The sequence below is a fragment of the Gallus gallus genome, chromosome 5 (assembly GCF_016699485.2).
Source record: "Gallus gallus isolate bGalGal1 chromosome 5, bGalGal1.mat.broiler.GRCg7b, whole genome shotgun sequence".
Classification (NCBI taxonomy): Eukaryota; Metazoa; Chordata; class Aves; order Galliformes; family Phasianidae; genus Gallus; species Gallus gallus.
In genome coordinates, this window is record NC_052536.1 from 25222263 (window position 1) to 25250008 (window position 27746).

The 27746-nt window shown below is 39.8% G+C and overlaps 2 protein-coding genes and 1 long non-coding RNA gene across 6 annotated transcripts in view; 1 reads left to right on the top strand and 2 right to left on the bottom strand.

Annotated features, from left to right (window-relative positions):
- ZNF106 (zinc finger protein 106) overlaps positions 1–10112 on the bottom strand; it is a 36588-nt gene extending 26476 nt beyond the window's left edge. For 2 of the 3 annotated variants that reach the window (XM_421158.7, XM_040701904.2), the window contains exons 1-4: positions 9988–10112; positions 9309–9434; positions 2647–2732; positions 1866–1927 (exon numbers count right to left, since the gene is read on the bottom strand). In XM_421158.7, the coding sequence (XP_421158.4) occupies positions 1866–1927; positions 2647–2700 (116 nt within the window). In that variant the 5' untranslated portion in view covers positions 2701–2732; positions 9309–9434; positions 9988–10112. Of the gene's footprint in view, positions 1–1865; positions 1928–2646; positions 2733–9307; positions 9435–9987 lie in introns of all 3 variants that reach the window. The other variant, XM_046942643.1, reaches the window with a different exon arrangement.
- A 586-nt stretch (positions 10113–10698) lies between these two features.
- Positions 10699–27370, top strand: SNAP23 (synaptosome associated protein 23). Of its 2 annotated transcripts, none has more exons than XM_015287077.4 (8): positions 10699–10738; positions 15298–15403; positions 15980–16021; positions 17640–17688; positions 18484–18601; positions 20924–21076; positions 21604–21748; positions 24909–27370. In XM_015287077.4, exons 2-8 carry the CDS (start codon positions 15347–15349, stop codon positions 24972–24974), a joined length of 630 nt encoding a protein of 209 aa, XP_015142563.1. In that variant the 5' UTR covers positions 10699–10738; positions 15298–15346; the 3' UTR covers positions 24975–27370. The 2 variants fall into 2 exon arrangements, with proteins under 2 accessions (XP_015142563.1, NP_001186595.1); NM_001199666.2 differs by having other exon boundaries at positions 10699–10734.
- On the bottom strand, positions 16111–20924 carry LOC121113274. The gene is made up of 2 exons (XR_005860476.1): positions 18961–20924; positions 16111–18076 (listed from the first exon to the last, which is right to left on the bottom strand). It is a non-coding gene; the product is annotated as an uncharacterized LOC121113274 (long non-coding RNA).
- Positions 27371–27746: the final 376 nt, after the last annotated feature.

Genomic DNA, 27746 nt, shown 5'->3' on the forward strand with positions numbered 1-27746 from the left:
TGCCAGTTAATATGCAGTTCAAGGTAAGCAATATCTTTTCATTTATACAGCATAAAATTTACAAACTAGTAAGCGCAGTAGAGCTCAAATCATAGCTGCAGTCTTGGTGCATCATAGACAACACAACTGGAACCCACTGCAGACTACTAAAACACGTTAGAAGCAAGATGACTTGTGACGCATTCACTGTCCTGTAAGGACTTTCTAAATTTTATTGCAACTGTTGTTAGCAGACATAAGTGGGCATAGTCATCTACCAAAGATTTTCCAGAGGACTTGTATTAGAAACTGTAGCAATTGGACAGATCAATATGATGGGAAAAGGTGTTTCACCAGAGGTAAAATGACAGAATTGGCACAACAGAAAGGCATTCTAAAGGAAGGGAAGATTGCTCACCCAATATCAGGAGATTCCAGGTTTGCAGGGGAAAGCTCCTCCAAGGAGGGATCTCCAGCAAGAGATCCTTCCCCAGGGGCAGTCAGCCCTTAAATGAGGTCTAAGAGAGGTGCAGGCAGGCTCCACCCCTTCCAGTCATACATGTGAATTGCCTCCACCTGTGCTCCCAGGGCTGACCGGGTCCTTTCCCCAGGTGCTCAATCAGTGGTTCCCATACAGAAACACATTAGGTTACCACTTTAGACAAAAGTGCAGTAATAATTTACAGTTGTATACAACATAAAATACTACCCAGCTGGTGCAAGCAAGTGTATTCAGCTGCAGCATGTTTGAGTGCAAGATTACAATACATACACAGGCACTTTTTTGCAGTTACATAAATGTGTATGTAGCATACATATATCAAGAAAAATAAATTTCTAAGTTTCTCTAGTCTTGAAGTGTTATAAAACAAAGCAGTTTAAAGTTTGATTAGAATTCTAAACTGGCAAAAACTAACTGTATTGGCATTAGAATCAGAGTCTCAGGTTCAGTGTGTCTGTGTTCAATATTTAATTTTTTTTTTTTAAAGAGGCCTGGAGCCATAGCAGCTGCTATCCTGCACAAAAAAAAAGAACAAAACCTACAAAAACAGAGAACTAACGCAAACAGAAACTGTCTACCACTTATCTTCCTTGAATGTGAGATAGATATCCTAATAAAATTGATTTCCCACACTCAGGAGTTGAAACAAAATAACTTGTTAGTCCTTTAGAAGTTGTTTAACCTAGATGTGCAATTCTCATATGAAGTTTGTGGTGCAGGATGATTATAAACTAGTCAAGTATTTAAGTGTAGACCATCTGATATCTCTGCCTACCTCAAAGACCACACAAAATTAGAAGAACTTGCATGCGCGCTCTGATTGCATCCGGTTTCCATGTTATCAGGATGGTATTTGAATACCCCCTACCTCCTTCCGCTTTCCAGAGATTATAATTAAAGCCATGGAAACCATCATCCACCCTGGTGAGCTCCCACAGCCAAACAACCGGACCAGAGAGGCGGAAGACAAGGCTGACACTCAAGCACAGGTGCAGTCCTACATCCAAGATGTCAGATTTCCCACAGAGGTTGAGAAGGTTAATAGCTGAAGACTTATAAAGACTATTTTAACAGTTAAAAAAATGGTGTTCGTAATCCTACCAAAGGCAGAATTCCAGTGCTTCCAGGAAACCAAACAGAAAGCTGCCAGAAACTAAAAAACATTGTTTTTATTTTATCTTTCACTTTATTTTTCCACATCATTTGTCCCAGTTAACAAGCCTCTTGAGTTTTAGGTATTCAGCAAACATGGTCATTGCCAGCTTTATCACAACCCATCCCTAGAATAAATTGTGCAGTTCAGCTTGTTTGAGAAACAGTACATTAGTTATCCCTAAGAATAACAAACTGCATAGAGAGTCAAGATTCACTACGGTTCTCATACCTCCCTTTCAGATTTTCAAGTTCTCTGTGGTGAAGCATGCTCCTCATGTGTTCTTCCATCTCCTTCAGAGAGAAAGAAAAGTAGAATTGGTCATAAAAAGAAAGCCATTCCAAAGATTTCACATTCTCTTTGCTCTTGAGCAGAAATATTGTGAGATCTTCAAAGAGCAGACAGTAATCATTATCTTTCCCAATCCTTGAATTCACATCTCCAAAGAGAAAGCAACATCTCCAACCCTCATAAGTTGTGTGAATTATTACACTGGCATTTGCAAAATAGCCTCACACCAGGTAGCTAAGCAAAAGTATTACAGTTAAATAAAACCAAACTGTTTCAGTGCAGGCTTTGCATGAAAAAGATGTGCACTAACTGGCAACATTAATGAAAATGTGCTATGCAATTCCTCATTCTCATTCTTATAGAAACAAGATAGAAATCCAAAAGGAAAAAAAATAAGTCTTAACACAGCACAATTTATAGCTGAATGGGGTTTTGAGCAGTTCACCCTATTATCTTTACACAGCAATATAAAAAATACCCCGAAATACTCAATATTTTTTGGTATTTAGAATCAAGGATATTGCAGAGCTCCTTTAAAGAAAGATGCTCTAAAGCACAGGAAAATTTACTATTTGGTTTGTGACAAATCTAGATCAATATGCTCCTGATACAAGAAAAACATTCTCAGAGTTCATGCAGTTTTAAAATGGCAGTACTTCTCATACACATTTAATATTAGTACCTACTGATGTTAAATGTGAACTAAGTATGAATTATTTACCTTTTTTGAGCTGTATACAATGTGACACAGTATGCATTTCCGTTCTCGCACCATGCTTACTACTCCAGATAGATCTTATCCCATACCTGCAAATAATTTAAGAAAAACAAACATTCAGGATTTTTTTCATCATTAGAATATTTTGATAAGGAAAGTAAAAATAAGTTACCATTTATCAAAGCGACTGTGTTGAGCTCCTTAAAGAGCTCTCTGATGCAGTTTTGAATAGTCTTCTAAAAAGCTGTAAATAAAAAAATAGCTTTCCCTTTCTTTCTTTTTTCCCTTGTCCTCCAAGATACAGCACTTATTCTGCAAAGACGCATAGGATTGCTCTCAGCTTCTCAAATCAGATTAACAAAAATCTGATTAATGCTGCTGTGCCTTTTTCTGTCTCCACACAAAAAGGCAGTCCATTTCAAGCCTTGTTATTTTACATCAGTCAGCTTCAGAGCTAGCTCGGCTAATACTATCTAGTTTAACTGGCAAAAGCCTTCAACAGCTCATCTGCACAGCTTAACCTATCATACACCAATTGTTCAAATCCACCTTATGTTTCTGAGACACTGCACCCTGACAATCTGGTACTGAGTGAGGCATTGAGCACAGCTGAGCAGATCTTGTACTTACACTGAATCCAGTCTGCACAGAATTAAAGCAGCTCTGACATTCAGAAGAAGCAAAATCATATCCATCTACTTCCAAATCGTGAATTTTGGAGAAATAACTCCTTTCCCCTGGATTTGGATATACACTTAGTTAATGCATGCATCAGCATCTGTCCAGCACAAAGGGAATGCAACTGAGATAATCTTTAGACAAACAAAGCAGTTTCCTCCCTAAATAAATTCATTACCATACCAAAACAAACCCGTTTAAAAACACAACAGCAGATTCAATCACTTTATGTTACTTATTCAGCATTTGTAGGGTGCCATTCTTGAGATCTCAGTGGTATTTAAATACACTTTCTCCAGTTTCATCACATGGGTACCTGATGTGCTGGGATCATCAGTAACAGCTATTTATTTTCACAAAGCATCTACAATAGTAGAAGATCATTCAGAACTTTGCACCAGACCAGGCCACATAGAGCATGCATGTAAAGCATGAATCTACTCCTGGAAAGCAAAGGATGCTGTTTCTTCTTGCAACTTCAGATAGTTTTCTTTTGCATGAAAATATGCTCTACTTCCCTGGTATTCTTCACTAACACTTCTTTGTCATTTAGTGGAAGAATATCACACACACTTAGGATCTTGCTTAAGATTACTCAAGTACCCATGGAATTCATTCTGCACAAGAGAAAGACAGTAGCATGGGACCTAAACCAGGACAAACAGGTCACTGAAGCACGGTGACTTGCTCACACCAGTTTGTGCATAACATCAAAAAGCTATTAAAAGAAGACCTAACATAACACCTGTTTTGACTAATTAAAATGTATAGTAACTATACACTATTACAGGAAGAGTTTTAAGCTAACTGCCCAGTCAACAGGGCATTTCTTATGACAGGGTACTAAAAATACAAATAGAATTCAAATGCTATTGGATGTCACCATGAAAAGTGAAGCTTTCACCTCCACAGAGAGAAAGTCTTGGAAGCAAGGACTCAGAAGTAGTTTGATTTTGGAGATGCCAAAAAATGTACATACAGTGGCCAGGAGAGCACAAATCCACATTCTATTTTCAGATCACCTTTTGACTTAGCACCTACATGGAAATGAACCACTTCCCTTCATGCTTGTCTTTCTCACAGATTCTCCTAGAAAACCTAAGGCTCAACTCAATGAAGTACTTTAATTTCTCTGTAAAAACTCAAGCACTTCAAAAAAAAGCATTATAAATTCCAAGCTTTCCTCTCCTTTACTATGTAACACTAACAAGAACCAGGCAGTGTTTGAGCCACGTACTCAGCAATGGTATTTGCACTCATTGCAAACCAACCAACCTGTTCAAACACAACACCTGCATTCAGAGAAAGAAATTACCTCTGATGGGTCACTAAGAGGAAAATGAACTAGTATAAAAATGAACATAATTAAGCAGCTAGTAAAGATAAGGTTTTACACTATCATGTAAAAGAAGCACATCTCGACAGCAAAATGTAAAGCCTTTAAAGCAAATGAGGTGTTACGCTAACCTCCTATTTCCAGGGAATGTTATCAATTAGTAAGGGATTTTGTTTGTTTTAAAGCAAAGGGATACATTTTACAGCAGTGATGTAAACGGAATTTGTCCACAGCCTGCACCTGCCCAGAGTCTAGAAACAGCATCCAGATTTAATTAACTTCAGCAAGTCTGTTAGGGCTTGTGGAGAACGCTCCTCATAAGTATAAATAGCCTACAAAGAAAAGAGGGCATTAGGCTACTTCCTGCTACAGCATCCATTTGTCTACAGTTATTCATCCTCACCGGATAACATATATTAAAAATGTATGTCAAGGCTAAAGCTGCTGCAGATCAATGGCTGAGCAGTGACTATATAAAGCCACGAGCCATGGAGCAGGGCGGGCAGACCAACATGCCAGCTGCCCAGAACTCAGCAGCAGCGCTGAGGCCCATCTAACAGCCACTCTACGCACTGTAGATAGCAGTGGATATTCTGCACTTGACAAAAATGGAAACCTGGAAGTTCAGCACAGCAGAATGCTCGGCAGCAACACGTTCCTCAGCCCCCCAGAGGGATGTTGGCCCACTGCCTCAGAGACATCTCTTCCGCAGCAACTGGTTGCATAAACCTGGACAAGCTGCATAAGAGGAACACATGAGAGCTGCCACAGACACAGGTAAAGGAGAGGAGTGACAGGCTAGAAAGATGAAGCTCACCACAAAGCCCTTTCATGAAACCTTTTGTTGGGTGATAGGAGGAAGAGGTTGGCAGGAGGTCCTCCTGCCCTGGAGGGAACCTCTGGGCCCAGGAGAGAGAGGATGGGAAGTGCATCTTCGGCCCTGGAAGGCACCTAAATAACCACTGTTAGGTTAGGCCGTGTGCAGTTTGATTATTGGAAAACTTGTCCTGTTGATTTGCTGAGAGAGGCCTGGTTCTTGCAGGAAAACCTGGAGAACACCACAGCCACGTGCTGAGACAAGCCAATGCTACAAAGCAATTAAAACATGTAACCAAACAATGATTTGTCAAAAACTAGTAAAATAGTGATTTTCTTAGGGGAATGTGTATGGTTAAAACCATTTCCCTGTACTACGTGCTGCCCCAAACACAAACTCTTGTACCACTGCCAGATTGCTGAACAAAACCAAGTAATTCACTACCACAAAGAAAGGCCTACACTCAAATTTCATCACCTCAGGCAGAAGTTACGTGGAATAAAGCACCAACATTCAAAAACCACCTTTCCTTCCCAGAACCACTGCCCTTGAGCACAACCACACAGCAAGTGTCAGAGCCATGCTGTCAAATGATCAACTATTCCACCACTGAGACAGAAGGAGATAAGGCCATTGCGCGGATCAAAGTCTGCTAAGTTCCTGCTCAAGGCAATGAAGCTGACTTTGCTAACTACCCTACAAGACATCTGCAGGAACTGTTTGTATGCTGTCCCATGAGTAACACTGGGTTTTTATAATATATAGGGAAGGTACACTGGAGATAAGGAGACTGTAGACAGACACCTTACACAAACAGAGGAGCACATGCGCAGGAACACCCGGCAATAAAAAGAGCCTTCATTAAAGACTAGTTTTATTGCAAGCAAGGCTACAAATAGGTCACAAACCAAAGTCAGAATCAAACTGCGTCTTTCTGATTTCCTATAAGAAATGCTAATAGCTTCCTAATAACCAAACCAAGCTCTCCTTGCTATAAACTGAGATCGTAACACCTCCCAGACAAAGTGAACACCTTATCACAGTCTTACCTACCACAAGCTTTCTACACACTGACAGATACAGGGATATACACTGCACTAATGTAAATGGAAAGCTGTTCAGCACCACTGCTGTATGCTGTCATTTCAGAGATCTAACATCCACACACCTGGATGGCTTTTTTAGACTCATGCAAGCTCTATTTGTCTAGGTGTTTTCCTAAAACACCATATTTTCTGAGCCTATTAAAATTCTAGTTTCTCTTCCCAAATTGCATAAAACATTCTTACAGAATTATGTCCAAAACTGGACAGAGTACGCCAACTGAGCCCTCCTACCAGCACTCCTTGGAGAGGAGCCTCAAACATTATTTGCTAATGATTGAAACAAAGTTTTATTAAGAAGCAACACAATGATCCATCCACAAGATCAGGGACAAACAGCCTGCTTCAGTTAGATGCATCTGCAACTTCCAAAAGAAGTCCTGTCAGCTTATCCTGATAATCTTGTGATGCTTTGTAAGAGGTCTTTGATAAAGAGGCCCTTACAAGCATGACACAAAGAGGTGCAAAATAAAGTGGTTGGTATTTCAGCAACTTGTGTATTTCACCCCCCCCCCCCCAATGTATTTGAGCTCACAATACCATTAACAGGTATGCAAACTATGTCTTTGTCACAGACTGTAAATCTGTAAATTAAAAACAGGGGGCTCAGAAACCAAACTGCTTCATATATCCATCTATTGCAGTTCCACAGAATCAGGTAACTGGCCTTGGCAAAAGAACTCACACTTTGTAACTCCCTACAAAGTCCACGTACTATGTACTCAGATGACCTAAAAAAAGATCTGTTCAATGGAGAGCACACTGGAAAGTATTTAGTCAGTCACTGGGCTTTTTCTATTAATACAGTCACCACAAAGTATTTAGAATCACTGGAAAGTGATTTCAGGCACTCAAATCACAGTACTCAGGTCACTTGACAGAAGACAGAGCTTTGGTGCCAAGCAAATTCAAGTCAAGGATCCCAAAAATTAGGCTGGCAGGCAGCAGTGATCAAGTATCAGTGATCAAGCAACAGAAAAACAGGCTTGTCTGAATTATCACACCTGTGTAACACAGGCATTTCATCCCAGTGCTGAGTAATAGCAGCTCCATTAATTTGGAATGAAAAGAGAAAATAGTCTGACTGGATGAGAAAAAAAATCCATTACCCAGCAAACTAGAAATACCTCTTAAAAAATATGTACAATATAAAACAAAAGCATTTTTGTAACTTATTGCATTCTCTTGTTTTCATATCAGCTTGAATCAGGTAACACGTCCAGACTTAGGACGCCATCTGGTGGCACAGTTCACGAAAAACAACTGTTAAAAATAATTCTGTCAATCTAAATTTGACTCAAGGTATCTTGCAAACTTTAAAAGATAAAGCGGAAAATTAATAGGAAAAAAAAAGTCTTCATTTCATCTAGGCCTTTGAGTACTCTTGTAGACAAGCTGGATACATATTTATACTACAGTAATTGTGGTTGTTCTTTGTACTGTACAGATATTAGAGCCCTGTGTAGACTAAGATGCATTTGATTGACATCTCATCAAACATGTGACATTTTTGGACATACAGGCTAGATGTTATCCAAAATTTGGTGAAGCAATTGGACAGATCAATATGACAGGAAAAGGCGTTTCACCAGAAATGTAATGACAGAAGGATCAGCACAATAGAAAGGTGCTGTAAAGGAAGGGAAGAAAATTGCTCACCCATTCCAGAAGGTTCCGGGCTCTCAGGCAAAAGCTCCACTAAAGAATCATAGAATCACCAAGATTAGAAAAGACCCACGGGATCACCCAGTCCAACCATTCACTCATCACCAATAGTTCTCACTAAACCATGTCCCTCAACACAATGCCCAAACGTTCCTCAAACACCTCCAGGATTGGTGACTCCACCACCTTCCTGGGCAGCCCATTCCAGTGCCTGATCACTCTTTCAGAAAAGTAGTATTTCCTAACTTCTAGTCTGAACCTCCCCTAGCACAGTTTGAAGCTATTCTCTTTAGTTCTATCACTAGTTATACAAGAGAAAGAGGGATCTACAGCAAGAGATCCTTCTCCAGGGGCAGTCAGCCCTTAAATGAGGTCTAAGAGAGGTGCAGGCAGGCTCCACCCCTTCTGGTCACACGTGTGAATTGCCTTCACCTGTGCTCCCAAGGCTGACCCGGTCCTTTCCCCAGGTGCTCAATCAGTGGTTCAGCCGTGACTCAACAGTTCCCCTACATTTGGTCACAGTGATTCAAGTGACTAACGTAGTTTGACCAAAACCATTTGTTTGAATTGAGAGTGCAACAACAGAGCACCTATTCAAAAAAGTTTCACACACAGAAATCAGTTAATGCTGGAACATATGTCATGATACAATCACAGTTGCCTTTTACTGACAATTCAGTTGAAGCCAAGCAAAAGGCAAAAAAAAAAAAAAAAAAATTAAAAAAATTACACTTGTGTTTAACAGAAGTAGTAGTCTGCTTTCAGGTCAGGATTAGAACTTGCTTTCTAAGGTAAAGTTACAAAGCCAAACTTCATCAGCCCAAAAGACATGCAGCATTCACACCAAACACTGCAGTCCTAATGGGGAAGTTAATGAAAGTTCATGAAAACCTTCAACCAAGTTTTTGAAAGGCTTAAGTCTTCTTTAGGCTAGGATCTATCAGCTCAGCAAAACTTAATAAAGCAATTGAGGCTTGACTGAAAGAAGCAGCAAATGAGAGAAGGCCACAAACAACCAGCAGAGATCAGGAGAAGCCCCAGGAGATGAAAGCAAAGTCTACCAAACCTCAGTCTTGCTCTCTCAGGCTGCTGCTCAGCACCCAGCCGTGGCACCAAGCCTCTTCAGAGCCGCGCCTCAGGCAGAAGGGATGGAGGAAGATACAGCATTGCCGTGGTCCATTCCATCAAGCCACTGCCACCAAAAATAGAACGATAAAGAAAGAAACCGTATTCTCAGAAAGAAATAATAAATAATAAACTAAGCCCTTACAGAACAACTTAAGAAACGGAGCATGGTTATTAGTTGTCAAAGCCACTTCTAGCCACTGCAAATCATCTCCTGTTCCACTGCCCTATGATGAGCTGCATCGGGAACCACACACGGCCAGTCTCACTGTAGGTCATCGGGCATTCATCACCACATCCACTCGCACTCTCACCAGGACGAATTTTGGGCTTCACAACAGGAAGGACAGTAACTGAGCAACTCCGAGCCCAGACCTGCAATTCAGCCTTCCAGGCAGCCTGCGCAGGTACCGAGACACAGCCGTACCTGCACGCTTCGAGCAGGGAGCCGTTCTCACAAAGCCCCGCTAACCGGACCGCAAAGCGCAGCAGCACGCAGCAACGCGGGATGCTCACCGCATACGGCTCCCGCTCCCCGGGCCCGCCACCTCCCTGCAGCTGCCTCAGCCCCACCAGGTTAAGCCCCCGCCGGGGAGCCGAGCGCTCCGCCCGGTACTCACACATCGCGGCCAGGGCAGGTGGCGGGCCGCCCATCCCCGCTGGCACCGAGCCCGCCCGCGGTCCGCCGGCCACGCAGCGCCAGCGTCGGGGCGACCCCACAGAGACTCCAGGCGCACGGGGAGGCGGGGCAGCCCCTGGGCACAGCCAATGCGGCAGCAGGAGACGGCCGCGCTGCCCGCCGGGAAGGGCTCCCGCGCCTCCGCGGTGCCTGCTGGGAAATGTAGTCCCGGCACCTGTAACGCGCACCTGTGCTGACGCCAACTTCACTGTGAAGGCAGCACCACCCTGTCAGCTAGGGGCACTTATCGACCAATGATAGCAATACAAAAGACCTAATGATAAATTCATTAATTAGGATACTACTATAAACAGACAAAGTGCTATAAACGTTGCATAACAATAAATGCTGCTGCTTTGAAAGTGCGCTTTAGCCTACAGAGTTGAGGAAAGCAGCTCAATCTTGACGCGTGCGCAAACTCCCCGCGCGCCGCCATGTTGGGTGTACTGTGGCAGTGAGGTCGTGTTCCTGCGCACTGCTCTGTGGGGTGGCCACTTTCGTGACGCCATGTTGGGAGTGGCACCGCCCACTTGGCTTGTCCAATGGGAAGCTCCACCTCCCGCTTCCGGAGCAGCCGTGACGTTCCGCGGGTGGGCGCGGACGACGGGCGGGACATGGACTCTTAAAAGGGAGGGTCGAGGCGACTAGGCTCGGCCTGAGGGCGGCGGCGTAGTGGCCTCCGGGAGAGGTAGGTGCGTCGTGGGGCAGTCTTGGGCTCGGCGGCTTTCTCCGCCTTAGGTGGGGCACGGCCCGGCGGCTCCGGTTCCCGTTTCTGTCCTTCGGCCGGGGGCTCTCGAGGCGCTGCGGTCGGAGGCCTTGTCGGAGCTCTCTCCGCTCAGGGCCCTCGCGTTCCGCGGGAGGCCCGGCGGGGCGCGGGCGGAGTCCCCGCGAATCCTGTGGGCATCTGGAGCAGCCCTGGCTTCGTGCCTCTGTCGGCCGCGTGCCCCGCGCTGTGGGGAGCTGTGGTGTTCGCTCACCCTGTCTCTTACGGTCTTTTTTTTTTTTCAAGTGGAGCACAGCTCCTGTCCAGCGACAACAGCTGATCTGACAGCCTAGGCCGCTGAGGTGGAGGAACTTGGGATGCCACTTTGTGCAACTTCTCTGGCCGCTGACCTTCCCCTTTTTCACCCTGCTAAAGGGCAGAGAGTACTCAAAAGCTGGGTGGTGCTTTACTTCTCCTTTGTGACCAAACCTGGTGCTACACTGCAAACAGCAGTGCATCAGAAGGCATTTTTCAAGATGAGAGGTAGTGGCCTCAAGTTGTGCCAGAGGACAGTCAGGCTGGATATTAGGAAGAACCTCTTCTCAGAAGGAGCAGTGGGGCATTGGCACAGGGCTGCCTAAGGATACAGTGGAGTTACTGAACCCAGAGGTCTTCAAAGAAGATAGATGGTAGATGTGGCACTGGGGATGGGCTGGTGGTTGGACTGGGTGATCTTAGTGGTCTTTTCCAACCTTAATGATCCTATGATCTCAGGGTGAAGGAGCAGCCTCCTTCCAACTGCTCTATTCATTGTCTTGAACCATTAATTGGTTATGACAGACCAGTAACACATCTGTGTGCCTGAGCTCCTCTGTCCTGCATGTCTTTTGATTGCTAGTTGTATATCGCTATTTGTGTCTCCAGAAGAAATGGTGTGTGCTGCTGACTGTATGTGACTCTAACGTTGGTTGTTAACTTGTGTTGGCCAATAATTAATTTGGAAGAGGTATCACGAGGCTTTACCAAGGACAGGCATGGATTGTTGAGAGGAGTGTGGAGCTTGACACAACACAAGAGAGGAGGTGGTATTGCTAGCGCCTATTCTTCAGGCTATCGCCTCTGTGCAGTGTGCTCAGGAAGCTGATAAGATAGAGCAGGAAGCCTGTAGAGTAGTGTCTTGTTCTTAGCCTTGGCCTCCTCCCTCAGTGTTACAGATGCTTTGTTCATTTATCTTGTAGCCATAATAGCACAGAGGAGTACATTCTGGTGCTGATACCTTGTACCATGCTGTATTAGATGGGCTGAATTTCAGCTGCCTAACAAGCACAATAACTTTTTGTTTGTTTAAGGAAATGTCTGGGGGAGGAGGGAGCAACAAATAATTCCTTCCATGTTGGCAATCTGAAATTTGTGAAAGAAGAACAGCAAAACCAAATTAATCCAAAGTTGCCTATTCTGTAAACTGTCTAGTTCTTAATCTTTGCAAGAAGGAAAGCAGAATTGTAAATAATGGTCAGTTTTTTCTAAAAATATTGTTTCATTCATTTTCTGTTTTATGGGGAAGGCAGTTGCTGACTTAGTCAGTGAAGTACCTGAGAGCATCTGTGATCAGCAGATGCTGTACCAATTCATTGAAATTACAACTCGTGAGCTCCTGGCTTTCAGTAAGTTGCTGCAATAGCAGGATTATGTCATTTCATGCCTTTGTGATGAGATTATCCATAAAGAGGCAGAGACTGCATTTTTCAGTCATATTTAATATTTCTGTCCTCATACTTGTATAAAAAAGCAGTTGAAAGAACTAGTGACTGGAAGTTATAGCATTTTAAGGTTTAATTTTTTTAGGATCTTTAATAGGGGTTTACGTTAAAAGGAGGGAGTAGATTTATTTTCTAATTTACCTCAAAGGAAGAGGTAATGAAATATGAGTGTTTGGAAATTGAAAGGATTGGTTTTTTTATATCACAACTTGCTGAAAATTAGTGATGTGGAAATATATGTATGAAAGTTTTCATTTATTTCAAAATGTGTTATTTTGGAGGAATGGGAGAAATTATTAACTAACTGTATTGATGTTTTTAAAACGCAGCCATGCTGAATGCCACTTTAAAACAACTTTTGTCTAGTTTTTGGATGCAGTCTGTGTTTGCATCTCAACAAGCATTTTCATAGGCCTTCTGATCACCTGCAATTGGTTTAAATTCAGAAATCTGCAGGACGGGAAATTCTTATGGGTTTTGAGTGCTTCAGAAAGCATTACATGAATATACTGTGACTTGTTTTACAAGTATTTTTTTTTTCCCCATGGAGCCAATAAGCCTTACACTTTCTTTACAGCTGGTACTGAAGAAAAGTATGTTCAATTAGTGTGTGAATGGCCTGCTATAGCTTTGTTACCTTAGATACGTGTTATTTATTAAGGCTGTGGAAAAAGGCTTGTAATGTGAAAGAGTGAAAAGACTATGCAGTATCACACATTGATGACTTCTGAAACTTGCTTATACTCCAAAACTGGGAACTAAGTGTTGGTATGACTCCAGTTAGATGAAGAAACTCCTAAAATGCATCAGGTGCTTTATGGGCATGTGAATTTACCAAACCTAAGCCAATGATGCCATGCTGATATGAGCCCCAAAGTGCCTCTCCTGTCATTACTTCCTTTACAGAAAATACTTTTTTGGAGGTTTTAAACTGTTATATAAAATCTCCTTTACCATCTCTTTCTCAGCCTTCTCCAACCTGAAGACTTTGTATAGGAGAATGAATTTAAGGTTTTTCTGGGCTTCTGGAACCACTGACTTGAATACTTAGCAAGTGGAGAAAGTCTGTGTAGACAAGCATTCCTTTCCCTTACCTCTTTGTTCCCCTTGCCCAAAGGGTAGAAGTAACTTAATGCTAGTCCATCCTCAGTTAACATATCAAAACTAGAATATTATTGTCCAAATTATAGTAGTAAGCTTATAGGATATCCTAGTGCAATTTGCATCAGCTTGTGAAGAGGAAATGTCATATCTGAAGCTTGTCAGAACTGGCATTTCCAAGAACTTTCTTCCAGTTCTCATTCTCCAGAAAGCATAGCAGAGAAGAGAAAATGGATTCTTGTGATCTGTGTTTGTTGGTGTGCTGCCTTTGTTTTGTTGATGAACTTTCATTTTTATAGGGTAGTGATAGTTAAACTGTTTGTTGTCTTCTAACTTTGCTTGTAGAAAAGCTTCAAGGCCCATTACTTCAAGAAAATTAGCTTTTCATATCAAGTCTAGTTGTACAGTGTTCGTGGGTGCCAGCTGTTACTATATGAGTGGTGGGCTAAGAGAGGTGTTCCACTGGAATGTGTTAAACTGTAATCTTTGTCTGATAACTGAGTAAATATTGCAGAGCACTTCTTGACGACAAAGTAAATATGGCTCACTACCTACTTTTAAAAAGAAATTCTACTTTGTGTTTAGGCAAATGGAGGTATAGATCCTTGTGAGACATGCCTTGTTTCTTCTTTGAAGTTTCTCTCAGCCATAGTAATGAACTAAAATAGCAGAATGTTTTTCTTTTTGTTACTTAAAATAATTAAGTGACTTTATGGTGAAGACTTGAGTACTCCTTACTAACATAAGTTGTGTTCAATTGGAATAGCTGGTCTCTTCCAGTGAAAGGCACCTCACCTTAAGTGTTGTATCTTCAGGAATATCTTGGGACCTCTTTATCTGCTACACACCTGCATTGTTCCAACTATTCCAATTATACATACAGCTACTGAGAGTATTTTTCCATCTTTGGAAACTGACTTTTTTTGGAAATGTTTGGTTTCTCCTCATTACTCTTCTGTGCTTTTTCTGGGTGTTACAAACCACTGTGTGGTGAGAAGTCATCTTATTACTGCCTAGACAACCTCTTTTTATTATTGTGGCACTGGCTTGCTTTACAGAGCTACTGTGCAGGTTGTATGCTTGTCTGCAAAAGGCACAGTTGGCCAACTCAAATATAATTACAGCTTTTGAGTCCTTTAATGCATCAGTTTTGGTTATTCAGCTTGGAACGGATGTTGTCATCAAACCATTGTAAAGAATATGCTTTCTTAGCAGGGAGATGCTATCTTCTTTGCCATATCTCAAATGGCAGTGGCTGAGAAATGAAGGAGGGTAAGCTTGTGTGAAGTCTAGAGAAACCAAAGGTGCTAATCTCAGTGATGTAAGAACTTGAGAACTGATGAGAAATGACTGGAAAGTAGTACAGATAAAAGGTATAGCTACAGGATAGTCAGAACATTTGCCTCAAAGTGTAATGAGTGGTTTGTTTGGCTTCCACCCACAGAGATCAGTTACTGTAGCGAGTGTAAATTGGAAATGTGAACTATTAATGTAGGCTGTTTCATTTCACAACAGGCAAAATGCTCCAAGTGTCCAAATTGGAGCATCAGAAGAGAAGCAGGGGCATATCAGCAGAACAATTCTTAGTGCCTTCTGAACATGCGTTGTTGTGCAAAATGCTGTTTTGACTTGTACAGTATGAATACTTGGAATAGTTCTAATGTTTAACTGCTATCTCTTATTACAGTGCAAAGATTCTCTTTAACTTGATTACTTGCAAGTGATAGCTCCTCATCATGGCTGAACTATCACCTGAAGAAATTCAGCTGAGGGCCAACCAGGTCACTGATGAGGTAAGTATTTTAAGAAGCTGTGTGGGGTTAGAGCAGTTATCTGGCAAGATTACGGTAGCCTTTAAAGACAACCTAGAGTGATGGTTCTGCAAGGGTATAGCAGGATATTCCCAGTCACTCTCAGTAAGTACTGGAGCTGAGGCTGTTCCTGAAAGTAACAATGAATTTTGAACTCCTCAATTGTAAAGCCACCTGTTTGACTGAGTACTCAGCACCCAGTCCTGATTACTGAGAAAATACAGGTTGAGTGCCTTCCCTAATCATGTTGGTATTTCATGCATTCTTTCTAATGAGTTCTATAAAAGGAAAATTAAATGTATTTTTACTTATGACTTTCACCTGGGACAAGTGAAGTACAAGTGAATTCTGGAAAAGCAAGAGCTTACTAGCCACTGGGGGGAATCTAAGAAAAAAAAACAACACCTAGTATGCTATGTCTGTGTTATAGCTGAATATTGGAAGGGTTTGTGACCCTGCCAGTATGTAAACTCATTGCTTTACTGCGATTAACTGATAAGTAACTTTTTCAAGGACTGATATATGCTGTTAATACACTCAAAATTCTTTTCTTTCTAGTCTTTGGAAAGCACAAGGAGAATTCTTGGCTTGGCCATTGAGGTAAGGAAAAGCTCTTGACATCCTTAGGGATGTATACATTTGAAGAATAAGCAGCAACACTTTAATTCTCACAGAGTGATCTTCATTGCTTTTTGTTTTTTCCAAACTTTATTTGAGACATTTGAATTATGATGACTTTATATAATGTGAAAACCATTAGGCTTAAGTCACAAAAATCATTGTCTTTTTGACTGTTCTCCTTTTAAGCAAAATGGTCAAATCTCCAGATGTTTCAGATCAGTTACAAACACTCATCTGTGACAGATGGCTTTGGCTGCTTCATTGCTTGGTTTGCAAAGTGATTAATGTTCCCCCCCCCCCCCCTCTATCTCACTTTGTCCTGTTTTCAAGAGGGAAGGTAGGGCTTAGTAGGGTGTGGTAGGGTAGCAGAGGGCAAGGCTGCTTCTGCTTCTTCCTATACAAAAGTAGTTCTGCTTATACCTTCTTACTGTCTGTTCCCCAGTTATAATTTTAAAAGCAGTTAAGTATGATAATGAAACTCTTAACACCCTTGTACATTACCTAAAACAGATTAGATCTGTATTTTGGGTTTATCTAGATGATGCTATCATTGAGTTTCTCCATGCTTTTATGACTTGTATATCCCCTTGTTTTTTTTAATCAAACTGTAGAAAGCTTACATTTCATTATGTATTTCTGAAAATAAAGAGCAGATCCCCGGCAGGGTCAAATCTGTTAGAGATAACAAAGCTTATGTGATTCATTTGAGACTGCTTTGCTAGTACTTGTGCATGCAGTGGACAAATGGGAATACAGAGACTGAGCAGTAAAGCTAATGACAAGACTTCAAGCACAGATGAGATGACTTCTTGTCTAGGTGAGATTAGTTAAAAATTAATCCTACAAATGAGGACTTTAGTGTTTAATCAATACCACTTTAGAACCTACACTCACATTCAGGTGGCAGCAGACTGCTGTGGAGCAAAGATGCTGCTGTTATAAATAAGATGCTTGATTTAGTATAGCCTAATGAATTCCTCTCAAACGTGGATGTCAAAAAACCACAATGCATCAAGGTTGCTTCTTTTGTTATCTCACTTTGGCAATTCTTAGAAGCTGAAATAATGTCTAACACAGTTCTGAGCTGTGAGTTTGCAGTAAAATGTAGGTGTAATTTGTTTCTTCCTGATACCTTCTAAATTCCCAACAAGGGTTTTCCAGGCTCTGTCTTTTTTTTTAAATTATTACTTTTAATTCTTTTCACTTGTGGCCTCCAGGACTAAAGGTCTATTTGGTCCTACTGAAAGCTGTAGGGATAAAGAATGAATTAAGTGCCACTTCTTAAAACAAGATATGGCAGGTTTTCCTTTTCAGCTTGACCTTGACGTAGTTCAATCTTAAGTATTGTAATCAATTTTTATCTTGTTTTACTAATAGAAAAAAAAATCCTAACTGAGATGGCATTACATGTAAGAATGCTATCAGCCTAGCGAGATCAAATTTGAAGTTTAGTATAACTTTACTGTAGAAGCATTTCCATAGTACTGTATTTTGTTACAAACTTGTATGACTTGTCAGACTTATTTTAGGGACATTCAGATTTTTGCACTGGTGTATTGAAATGGTTTTGTATCACCAAATAACTTTCTTTGTACAGTCCCATGATGTTGGCGTCAGGACTATCACCATGCTGGATGAACAAGGAGGTGAGTTCTTCCCCCCCCCCCCCCCCCAGTGCTAATCCCAGTGCTAATGACCAGTTCCATAACTGTAAGAAAAATTATCATCATTCAAGTGTTGTGGAAACTAAAGGGTTATTCAAGACCCTTATGTGTAAGTAGATGACAAGTGACAGGACTAAGAAATCATGTTAAGTTGTACCAGGACAAGTTTAGATTGGATAGTAGGAAGAATGCATTTGTGGAGAGAGAGTTCAAGCATTGGAATGTGCTAGCATGGGATGTGGTAAGGTCCCCATCCCTGGAAGTGTTTAATAAATGCATGGACATGACACTAAGGGACATGATTTAGTGATGAGACTCAGGTTGATGGTTGGTGTGATGATCTAGAGGGTCTTTTCCAGTCTAGATAACTCTGTAATTCAAAAAAAAAAGAGATCTATTAATTGGATACTCATGTGTTGGTAGCATTTGCAAGATAAAGTAGTTAAGAACTCATATTAGTTACAATGTAATGAGGCCTCTGCTACAGAAGCAACTTCTTTCCACAGTGATGTGACTGTAACTGTCTGTGTTCATTCTAAAAGCAGCAACAGAGGTGCTGTTCTGAGGATAGGGAAATAAACTTTTTAATACAGTAAAAATAAAAACCAACTTCCTTAATTTCTTTCTACGAAAGAAATCTCAGAAGGCAGGAAAGCAAGTGAGGCCACCTTGATATAAAGCTGGAACTGAAGCTTATAGATACCTACTTGAAAGGAATGCATATACAACATGCCCGTGAATGTTTGTATTTATTCAGGTTAATTGATTCTCTTCTAGAACAACTAAATCGCATAGAAGAAGGCATGGATCAGATAAATAAGGACATGAGAGAAGCTGAGAAGACACTGACAGAGCTCAACAAATGTTGTGGACTCTGTGTCTGTCCTTGCAACAGGTTAGTTAAATTGGTTTGTGAATCTGAAGCTTAGAGTATTCCCAATAGCTACTGCATTCAGAGATGGTCTTTTATAAGAGCTAAAGAAAACAATGGATCTCTAGGAAGCTAGTGGAGGGCAACGAAGAGGAAAATGAATGTCTTTTATTTACTGCTATATCAAATGCTCTATCAGTGTCTGAGATGCTTGCCAACTGGCATCTCCAAAGCTGTTTTAAAATGTAAATCAGAGCATTTAATTAAATACTGTAGGTTTTTTCTAATTTCCACTAGGATTAGTCTGTTTATTTATAAAGGCTTTGTGATAACATGAGATACTGGCAATACTCTAATATAATCTGTATACTAATCCGATTTACCTGTTTGCTGGTTCTTTACTATTCTTTCTTCTCTGTTCTCTTCTAACACTGATGCTTGCTTTCTAAAAATGAAGACTAGGATGAGAAGCTGTATTCATTTAACTGGGGAAAGCGGATTTTAGGACAAGGTCAGTCTTATTAGTGCAGTATGTACATTTAACCAGCTGTCTAAGGCAATGCTTCTGTTGGATGTGTGCTTGCATGTGCATGATATCTGCATGCGGGTCTCCTTGTGACTGTGATGTGTTGTAATCCTGTGTGGATAGAAAATGACAATTATCATGGGTTGCATTAGCTGTGGCAGTACTGACCAATTACTTGAACCCTTGCTGTTTTGACAAGCTATGTAGAGTGCCTTACTCTTACAGAAACAAAACTTAAGAAAAGTGAATGCATAGTAATATAAAGCTCTTAAAATATCCAACAGTGAAAACAGTGAGAGGTTTTGTTCTTAATAACTATACTTCATTTAAGCAATTTGTTTCTAGCTGTCTATTTTGGCTGAGAAAGTACTTTTCATGCTGCTTGTCATTTCTCACTAAGGTCTTCGTTGTTAGCTCTGGCATTGGATACTTCAATAATTCAAAAGATTAGTGTACAAATCTCACTTGCTGCTGCAACTTTAGCGTGAATGAGATTAAAATATAATGCTCAAGCTATTTGCAGCAAACCTAATGAGATCTTGAGGGCTGTGTATGCACAGATTTGACTAGCTCGGGTTTCTTCAGGATTCTACTGGGTGCAACATCTCTATTATGAACTGAGAGCTGACTCCTTTACATCCTCTCAATGTATTCATACTAGATTATATTTCATAGAATCATAGAATGGCCTGGGTTGAAAAGGACCATGATGATCATCTAGTTTTAACACTCCTGCTATGTGCAGGATTGCCAACCACTGGACCAGGCTGTCCAGAGCCACATCCAGCCTGGCCTTGAATGCCTCCAGGGGTGGGGCATCCAAAGCTCCTATAAGAATTTCCTGTCTTGATTATGTAAATCTCAAAGGAATGAGAAGGGAATATCTCCTCATTCTAGCAAGTTCGCACCTCTTTAAGTATGAAACATCTGGGCTGCTGATGTTGAAGACACTACAAATATTGAAGTCAATTACCTGTATTTATAAAGTTAGATGTAATGAGAGATGCAATACATTGGCTTTCATATTTCCAGTGAAGTGGAGAAGTGGTAGTGGTGGCTGGATTGTACAGCATAACCATGAAAATGACAGCACACAAGTTGGACATTAGAATATTCTTCTCAAAATACATTCTGTAGAGTTCATGAGATGTTACCCCAACGTAAATAACTTACTTTTCTGTTATACTTTCTTCCAGTCTTGCTTTTGTAGCTACATGATTCTTAAGATTGCTTCATGTTAGTGTTCTATGGTTGTTTTTGTTGCTGTTTGATCTTAAATTATGTAGTAAAAGTATAATGGTAAATTTCAGAATGAAGGAGCTGTATAAAAATGATCAGTACTTTGAGATGTTTCTCAGGTTTGCTTTTATTAACTTTAAAAAGGACTTGGATGTAGAAACTGTTGAGATTAAGAGTGATCTTGCATAGTGTAGCTTCTTTATCCACTTTTCTTCCCTGAAAAGTATTTATGCCCAACTGAAGATTAACTCCTGTTCTAAACAAAACTTCTTGACTATATAAACTTTCCTGATACTATTGTAAGCTTCCTCTATTCTGCTAAAGTATACTACTTAATTAAGGAAGATACTGTGCCTGTATCAACATGAGACGAGATTAGCCAACTGTCCATAGAGTAACTTGATTATGCTTGTACTATTCTGAGAAACTATAAAAAGCTTTGTCTAGGTAGTACATACAAAATCTACTATCTTTAGGACCCAAGACAAGTGTTTCTGACAACCCTAGATTAATGGAGGACCTCAGTCAGAAAACCATTTTTTTTGATAGAGCAGTTGAGATTTCTGATTTTTATGGAGTAGGACAAAGAACTTTGAGACTACCAAAGCATACAGAACAACCTGGGGAGATGGAACAGAGAACTCAGCAGATCACGTGATATCCATGCAACCAAGAAGCATAAATCAGCAGCAGCCGCACAATTCTAGAGGACCAAGTGGTGGATACATTACAAGGTTTGTTTCCTCATGTTTATCAATCCCAAATACTGAAATCATAAGCTTCTTTCAGACAGATTTTAGGTGAAGTTGCTAAATAGCAAGTAGCAAGTTTTTACTGTTACTTGGAAGAACTATTACTACTTAAGGGGTGGAAAGGTTGAAATGCTACAGTACTGAAAGAGTACATCTTGGGCTTTCTTGCTTTACAGTGAGAACTGTGGAGCTCCAATGCTAAGGAGTTAGAGAGTAATGTTTAAAAAAGTGAAATACTCTTACTGCCATACAAATATGAGACAAACTAATGTTGTAAGTTTCCTCTAGCTGCTGTTTTAAACTTTAAGGCATTTTTTTCTAGTAGTGGGTAATCTAATACTGTCCTTTTGATGGACTGTTTGCTTAGAATATGTAGCTTTTAAATGTTAGAACTGTACCTTGGCTGAAATAGCTAGCCTGTTGGATGACTTTGAAATAACAAAAATACTGAAGTTTAAGGAAAAGCAAGTTTGTTCTTCATGGAAATGCTGTCTCCACTGTTTGAGCAGGATAACAAATGATGCCAGAGAAGACGAAATGGATGAAAATCTTACTCAAGTAGGAAACATTCTTGGGAATTTAAAAAATATGGCTTTGGATATGGGCAATGAGATTGATGCGCAGAATAAGCAAATAGACCGGATAAATGTAAAGGTAAGTGTCAGAGGTATTCTCTGCCTTCAGCCTAAGTTGGCAACTTCTTGTTACTAAGATGTGATAAAGACAGGCTCTCATCTTTCAGTATTTGCAGTAAAATAGGCAATTAAGATCAAACCATCCTGTAGTTGTAGTGATATAAACAAGAAAGATGTTGGTGTTTGGGTATGCCACTGAAAATTCAAATATTTTCAAGTTTAAGAATCTTTAAAAAAAAAAAAAAAGCCTTAATATGGTACAGGTCTCTTGTTTATTCTGAAAATAACTAATTTGTGTTTATCAAATATTTTGACACATATTGGAAGTAAACTGAGGGTTTGTTGCTTCCAGGTAATCTTACTGTGCATGGGAGGGAATAGGATGTGTTTATTTTGTTGCTGTTTGTTTGTTAAATAATAGCGAGACTCTTTTGGAATTCCTTTTAGAAACAAAAATCCCACAAACCACTGCTCTATTCTATTACCAAAAGGTAATTCTTTGCATTAATTTGAGTCTATTGAGGTCTGTCCGTGAGAAATATGTTCCTGTGCATCTACAAAACCTATTATCTGCACATAAGTTAGTCCCAGACAGTGACATCTTTCTGCATCTCATCCTAACCTAGTGTTCTAAAGGTAAACTTCCCTAAACTGATAAATAGTATATAAATCTGATTATAAGGGGCTTTCTTCCAGTGGGCAACTTGTGAGGAAGTTCAGTCATGTTTTAGAAATCCCCATCTTCTGAACTGAATAGAAGCTTTTAAAGGCAATCTTGTTAAGAAAGGGAACAAAAGTTTAATGAATGGTGTGTGAGACATTTTAAAAAAGCAGAAGTGGGTGTGCATTCCTGCGAACTTATAAAATGAAGTGGAATTGCGGAGTCAAAAGTTTATTTCTGAAAAGCCCCATAGGATTAACAGTATCAAAGATACAGAGTAAGAAAGGCTAGTGTGACATAAATAGTGCTGATGTCTATCTATGTCAGCATCTCACTTCTGTCTAATCATTAGGGGGTTGTATTCAGTGTCAATGCAGTTGTAATTGGGGTCATCTTTCACTATTCTCTGAAGCTACAGATCTGAGGTGATTTTTAAGTAAAGTAATTCAGGGTACTAGGGCACTAAAAGGGCCCTAAAGGGCACTAAAAAAGTTAATCAATTTAAAATGTGATGTGAAACTTGATGCATATCAAGAGGACTGAACATTGCCCAGTCTAATTAACTGTAAGTGATAACTAATGTTCTTAGCAGTAGTGTTTCTGGTGTTTCAAACAACTTTTTTGGCTTGGTACTCTAGTCTGAATAGATCTTGCGAATTGTCCTATTAACTCTTGAAATCTAATGTGAACAAATTAGAATTGCCTTACAAAACTGCAAGAATGCAAAGTGCAATTCCTGGCTTCCAGGCTAGCAATCTGACCATGGTCTCAGGATATCTAAATTAATCCTTTTCTGTTGATAAATATCTTAAGATGTAGTGAACAGTGTGGAAACTTAAGGCATTGAGAGTTTGAGAGTAGATCTCTAAAGGACCATATTACCTGCATAAAGAAAAAAAGAATTACTAAGCTGCAGTCCTGATGAATATTATAGGGTTTTTTGTTTGTTTTCTTCGCCACACTTCAGTCATAGGTTCCTGCTCTTCCCTAGCCATCGACCTGAAAGATAGGAAGAGAGGGCTTGAGCTACTTATGTCCTGTTCCTAGCCTATTTCAGTATGAACTGGTGAAATATCTAATGCATAGGTAGAGCTTCTGAGGAGTTCTGCTCCTGCTGGTGAGAGGAGAAGCTAGTTTTGTGCTACAGCTTAATCCCTACTACAGACTGGATGGAAAGGTAGTTAATTCAAAGGTCATTATCCTACTGTTCAGAAGAACAGTATCTTGATGCTTATTCAGCCTACATACAGTGACTGATTATTTTTTTTATTGGTGCTTCAGCAGCAGTAAAACACTTATAAAATGAAGGTCTTTCCTTACAGACAATAGAATCTTTATGCTCTTGTTCTGTTGATACTCTTTCTGATTTGCTGAAGCAGACTGCTATATGTTTTGAGGGTCAACTAAAAACTCGTGATTTTTGTTTCTGATGAAACTGACAGCTAAGCTGACTTAAAAATATATATATTTATAAATATTTAGATAGAAATTGTTGCATAGAAACTTAACAGCAAAATTTTATTACTGTTAAGTCAGGTGTTTATTAGCGGTGCTGGGAAGCACTGGGGGTATTTTCACCATAAGCGCTTCAAAGATCACACCATTCAGAGTCCGTTATATTTCCACAGATAGTACATATTCATCAATTACCTATGAGATAATTAACATATGCACACCTATCTCAGGTAGTAATTTATAAGGTTTCCAGTCTTTTATTCCATGGTCTCATCTAGCATCCTTTTTAGCATTATGGCAGTCCTTTTACTTCATCCAGTGGTCTTCCTCACTCGCCATCTAGATGAACTTTCTTTATTGATGCATACATAGTAGGAGAATGCCTGTTATAAGTAATTTATAGGTACCAAAATTGTAACATTTGTTCACTTGGCACTTGGCCATTTCTTTCTGGATGTCTGTTCATCCTTGGATAGAGATAAGTTTGGCAACCTGTCTTTTAATGATATATATTGGCATGTTGGAAGATAATGAGGATAGTGGGGAGTATCTTGACATCTGTCTGTTGCATCCCAACCTACTCCCAGAGTGAGACAAGTCCTTTTTGTGTGGAGGCCCTGGCTTCCTTTGATGTTAAGCCTACTCATGTTTCATTACTGTGTTTCTTTTGCTGAAGGTCTCTTATTAAAACAGAATAGTATTACAACATGCTTTCTAGCCTCTAGTGCTACTTCCTTAACTTTTCAGAACATCAAAAAGCTATTACAGTTTTGCATGCAAGAACTAATCACATAATACAATAATTCAACATCTGTATTTCTAAAAATACACTGCCAAAATATATGGTGTATTTACTTTTTCAAATCAGCTATTTCTGAAAACACATAACAAAATCTGTTGTGGCCTATTTCTTCAAATCAATAAATAATATTTTATATAAAATCTAGCTCATAGAAAATGGCTTCCTTCATATTTACCATAATAATACTGTGTAATGTCAGTTTGAATTCTTAAATTGTTTTGCAAGTGGTTTGCAAATGACCTGTGAATTTGTCTTTTTCAGGCAGATACAAATAGAGATCGCATTGAGCAAGCCAACATCAGAGCGAAGAAACTCATTGACAATTAGAACCTATTGTAGCTGTTCAGTGACACTGTCTCTCCATCTTCAAGCCACCGTATTCATGGATCTGTGAAACTTCTCTACTCTGAAATAAGAGGGGGCTGGGAAAAATGAAACAATATCTTTTCTATAGGGATTTTTTTAATTCATGTGAACGTGATTTTTGACTCCAAGAAAGTAGTCAGCATAACTTCCTTCTACTCATTTGCCTTCACTTTCTTAAACTGCTCAGGGCTGAAAGTGTCATGGCTTTGAGAACCTTCTTGCATGTTTTACTCTCCCTCCCAGTCTCTTTTCTTGCATCCAAAATACAATTCATTACTGAAGTTGAATAAGCAGGGTAACATGAATTCACAGTTGTGGAAAGCTGGAGAGGGCACTTTGCACTGTTTGAAATACCTCATTAGTTGAGTGTCTTCACTAAAATAGGGAATTGGTGAGTATTGTTTGACTTGTACCTCTAAGCAGGCTAACCATGGTTTTACAGTTGAAACCACAACTGGTTTGGGGTTGGGCTTATGGACTACAGAATTCAAGTAGCCCACTAATTACTACTTTTGGGTTGAGGGCTTTAAAAAACACTTAAATACACAAACTTTAATGTAAAGCTAACTGGAGGGGTATACAGATTTCCATTTCTTTACTGTAAATTGACATTTGGAGGTTATGACTAGGAAATACTGTTGCATTTTTCTAGCGTGTTTGTGGCATGTGTTGATATTGCTGATCTAAAACCTATGTGCATGTGAGTAATCATAATATAAAAAAATCCCCAAAGCATTTATTTGAAATGTGAAAACTGTGTCTATCTTCTGAAAGTTAGCTTTGAAGTGTTTAATGCATGTTAACTGGAAGGATCTGAATAGAAACAGAGTAGAGCATGCAGCTTTCTCATATCCCCACTGTATTCTGTTTTGGCTAGTTCTTGCTGAAGTTCAGTTTAGGCCTTTCTCCATTGAAACAGGATGACTGAGATTGAGTATGGTTTGTCCTCAGCAGTGACTTTAGGGGAGCTTGTTAAAATTACCAAAAGCAAAGATCAGCTTGTTATGAGACTTCTGTGTCAAGAGTCTGGAAGAAGCAGTACACATGTAGGATCTGTTTGCTAGTTTCAAATAAACTAGTTCTGGATAGATTGCTGACTAGTTTATTATTTCAGGCTTTGGGACTGGCAGCTGGAAATACTCGAAGTCTCAGTAGCTTAAAACTAACAAGTTCCTCTTCTGCTGCAGAATAGAAGACCAGCTGAGTGTGGAGGTACAGCTGTCCTCTTTGGAAGAGGAAAAACATTTTGGTTTGATTATGATATACCCAGATCTATTCCCATGGCTTTTGACAGTCCACGGGTATCTTGTAACCATTAATAGTAAATCCTAGGGCTAAAGAGATTACAATAATCTGCTGAAATGGAAGATGAATGATGTAACGTTTGGTTTCTAGTAGAAATACAATTGTTGTATAGTATATTAACTAGTATATTCTCAGTTTGCTCCCAGTACAACCTGATATTAAACAAAAATCAGAGAAAACAACTAACCAAAGGATGGAGCTGCTGCATGTGGTAAATTGGCCAGAGATAGATGGTCTTATGTAAGACACCATCATTTTTAGGGGGACTGGTTACTTAAGTGCTAGGTATTGGCTTCCGGCAGTTCTTGGAAAGATAATGAATTATAAAAGTGCATCTGCTCCTATTGGTAATATTTAAAAACACAAGTAGCAAGAAAGTACTTATAAGGTCATCATAGCAAATTTCTAATAACCTTTTGTGTGGGAAAGCACCAGGAATTAAAATTTGTGACATTTTTGAGGTGGTGTTTTTGTTTTCCTTCCTACAAACTTCAGATTAATTGAAGAAATATTTGCTGCTGATCATGAAAGCAAAGCATGCTTTGTGATCACCTCCTGGAACAAAAAACTAAAGCAGTTACCTTATTGTACTTAGAACAGTGCAAGGCTGCTCTGTAGCATCTTGAAATGTTTTTCCTTGCTATTACAAGTCCATGTGCTTGATCTTTACTTCCCTGAGCTCTAACCACAAATTGGATGAGAATGTTGTGATTTGGTACACAGAATCTTAATACTGCAATGTATATCGCAGAAGGAAATAATTTCAGACACTTTAAGCTTGAGTATTATGTAAGTACCAATATTTTCTGATACAGCAGGAGCCAAACCTGTCAGGGAGCTGGTGCCTTAATGTAGATGAACAATACAGTCTGTTTCTTGAATCATTTTACTGTTGTCTGTAGAATAGATGCTTACTTTCCATGTTTGTGGGATGTAATCAAAACTTGTACATCTTGATATTTCTGAATACTATTAAGAATGAAGGTTTACAGTTTCTGCTTTTGATTGTTAAACTGCATATCGTGCACAAAATATATACTTTTATAACTGAATGTGTGTTAAAACTATTTTGTCTTAAATGTCTTTGTTTAGTTTCCTGTCCTTGAAAAACTTGGCAGAACTAGTTGCTGCTGTTATGCAAGTAGGAAGTTTCCCTTCTATTTTTATTTCATAGAAACCCTGATGGTAACAAAGGAAGGGAGGTGGCTGGAAAGAGAGGAAAAGAGAAATCCGTGAAACTCAAACTAGCCCATGTCTTGGTGAAAAGTAAGGTTTTTTAACAGACAGGTAACTAGCTATATATGAGCTGCAGTACATATTGCTTGTGCAGTGGCTTGCAGAACTCCTTCCTCTGTAAAGGCTTTGCTGTGATACAGTTTGCTTATTTGTCTTTGCACTTGAAATAACAGTACTTTATCTAAATACTAA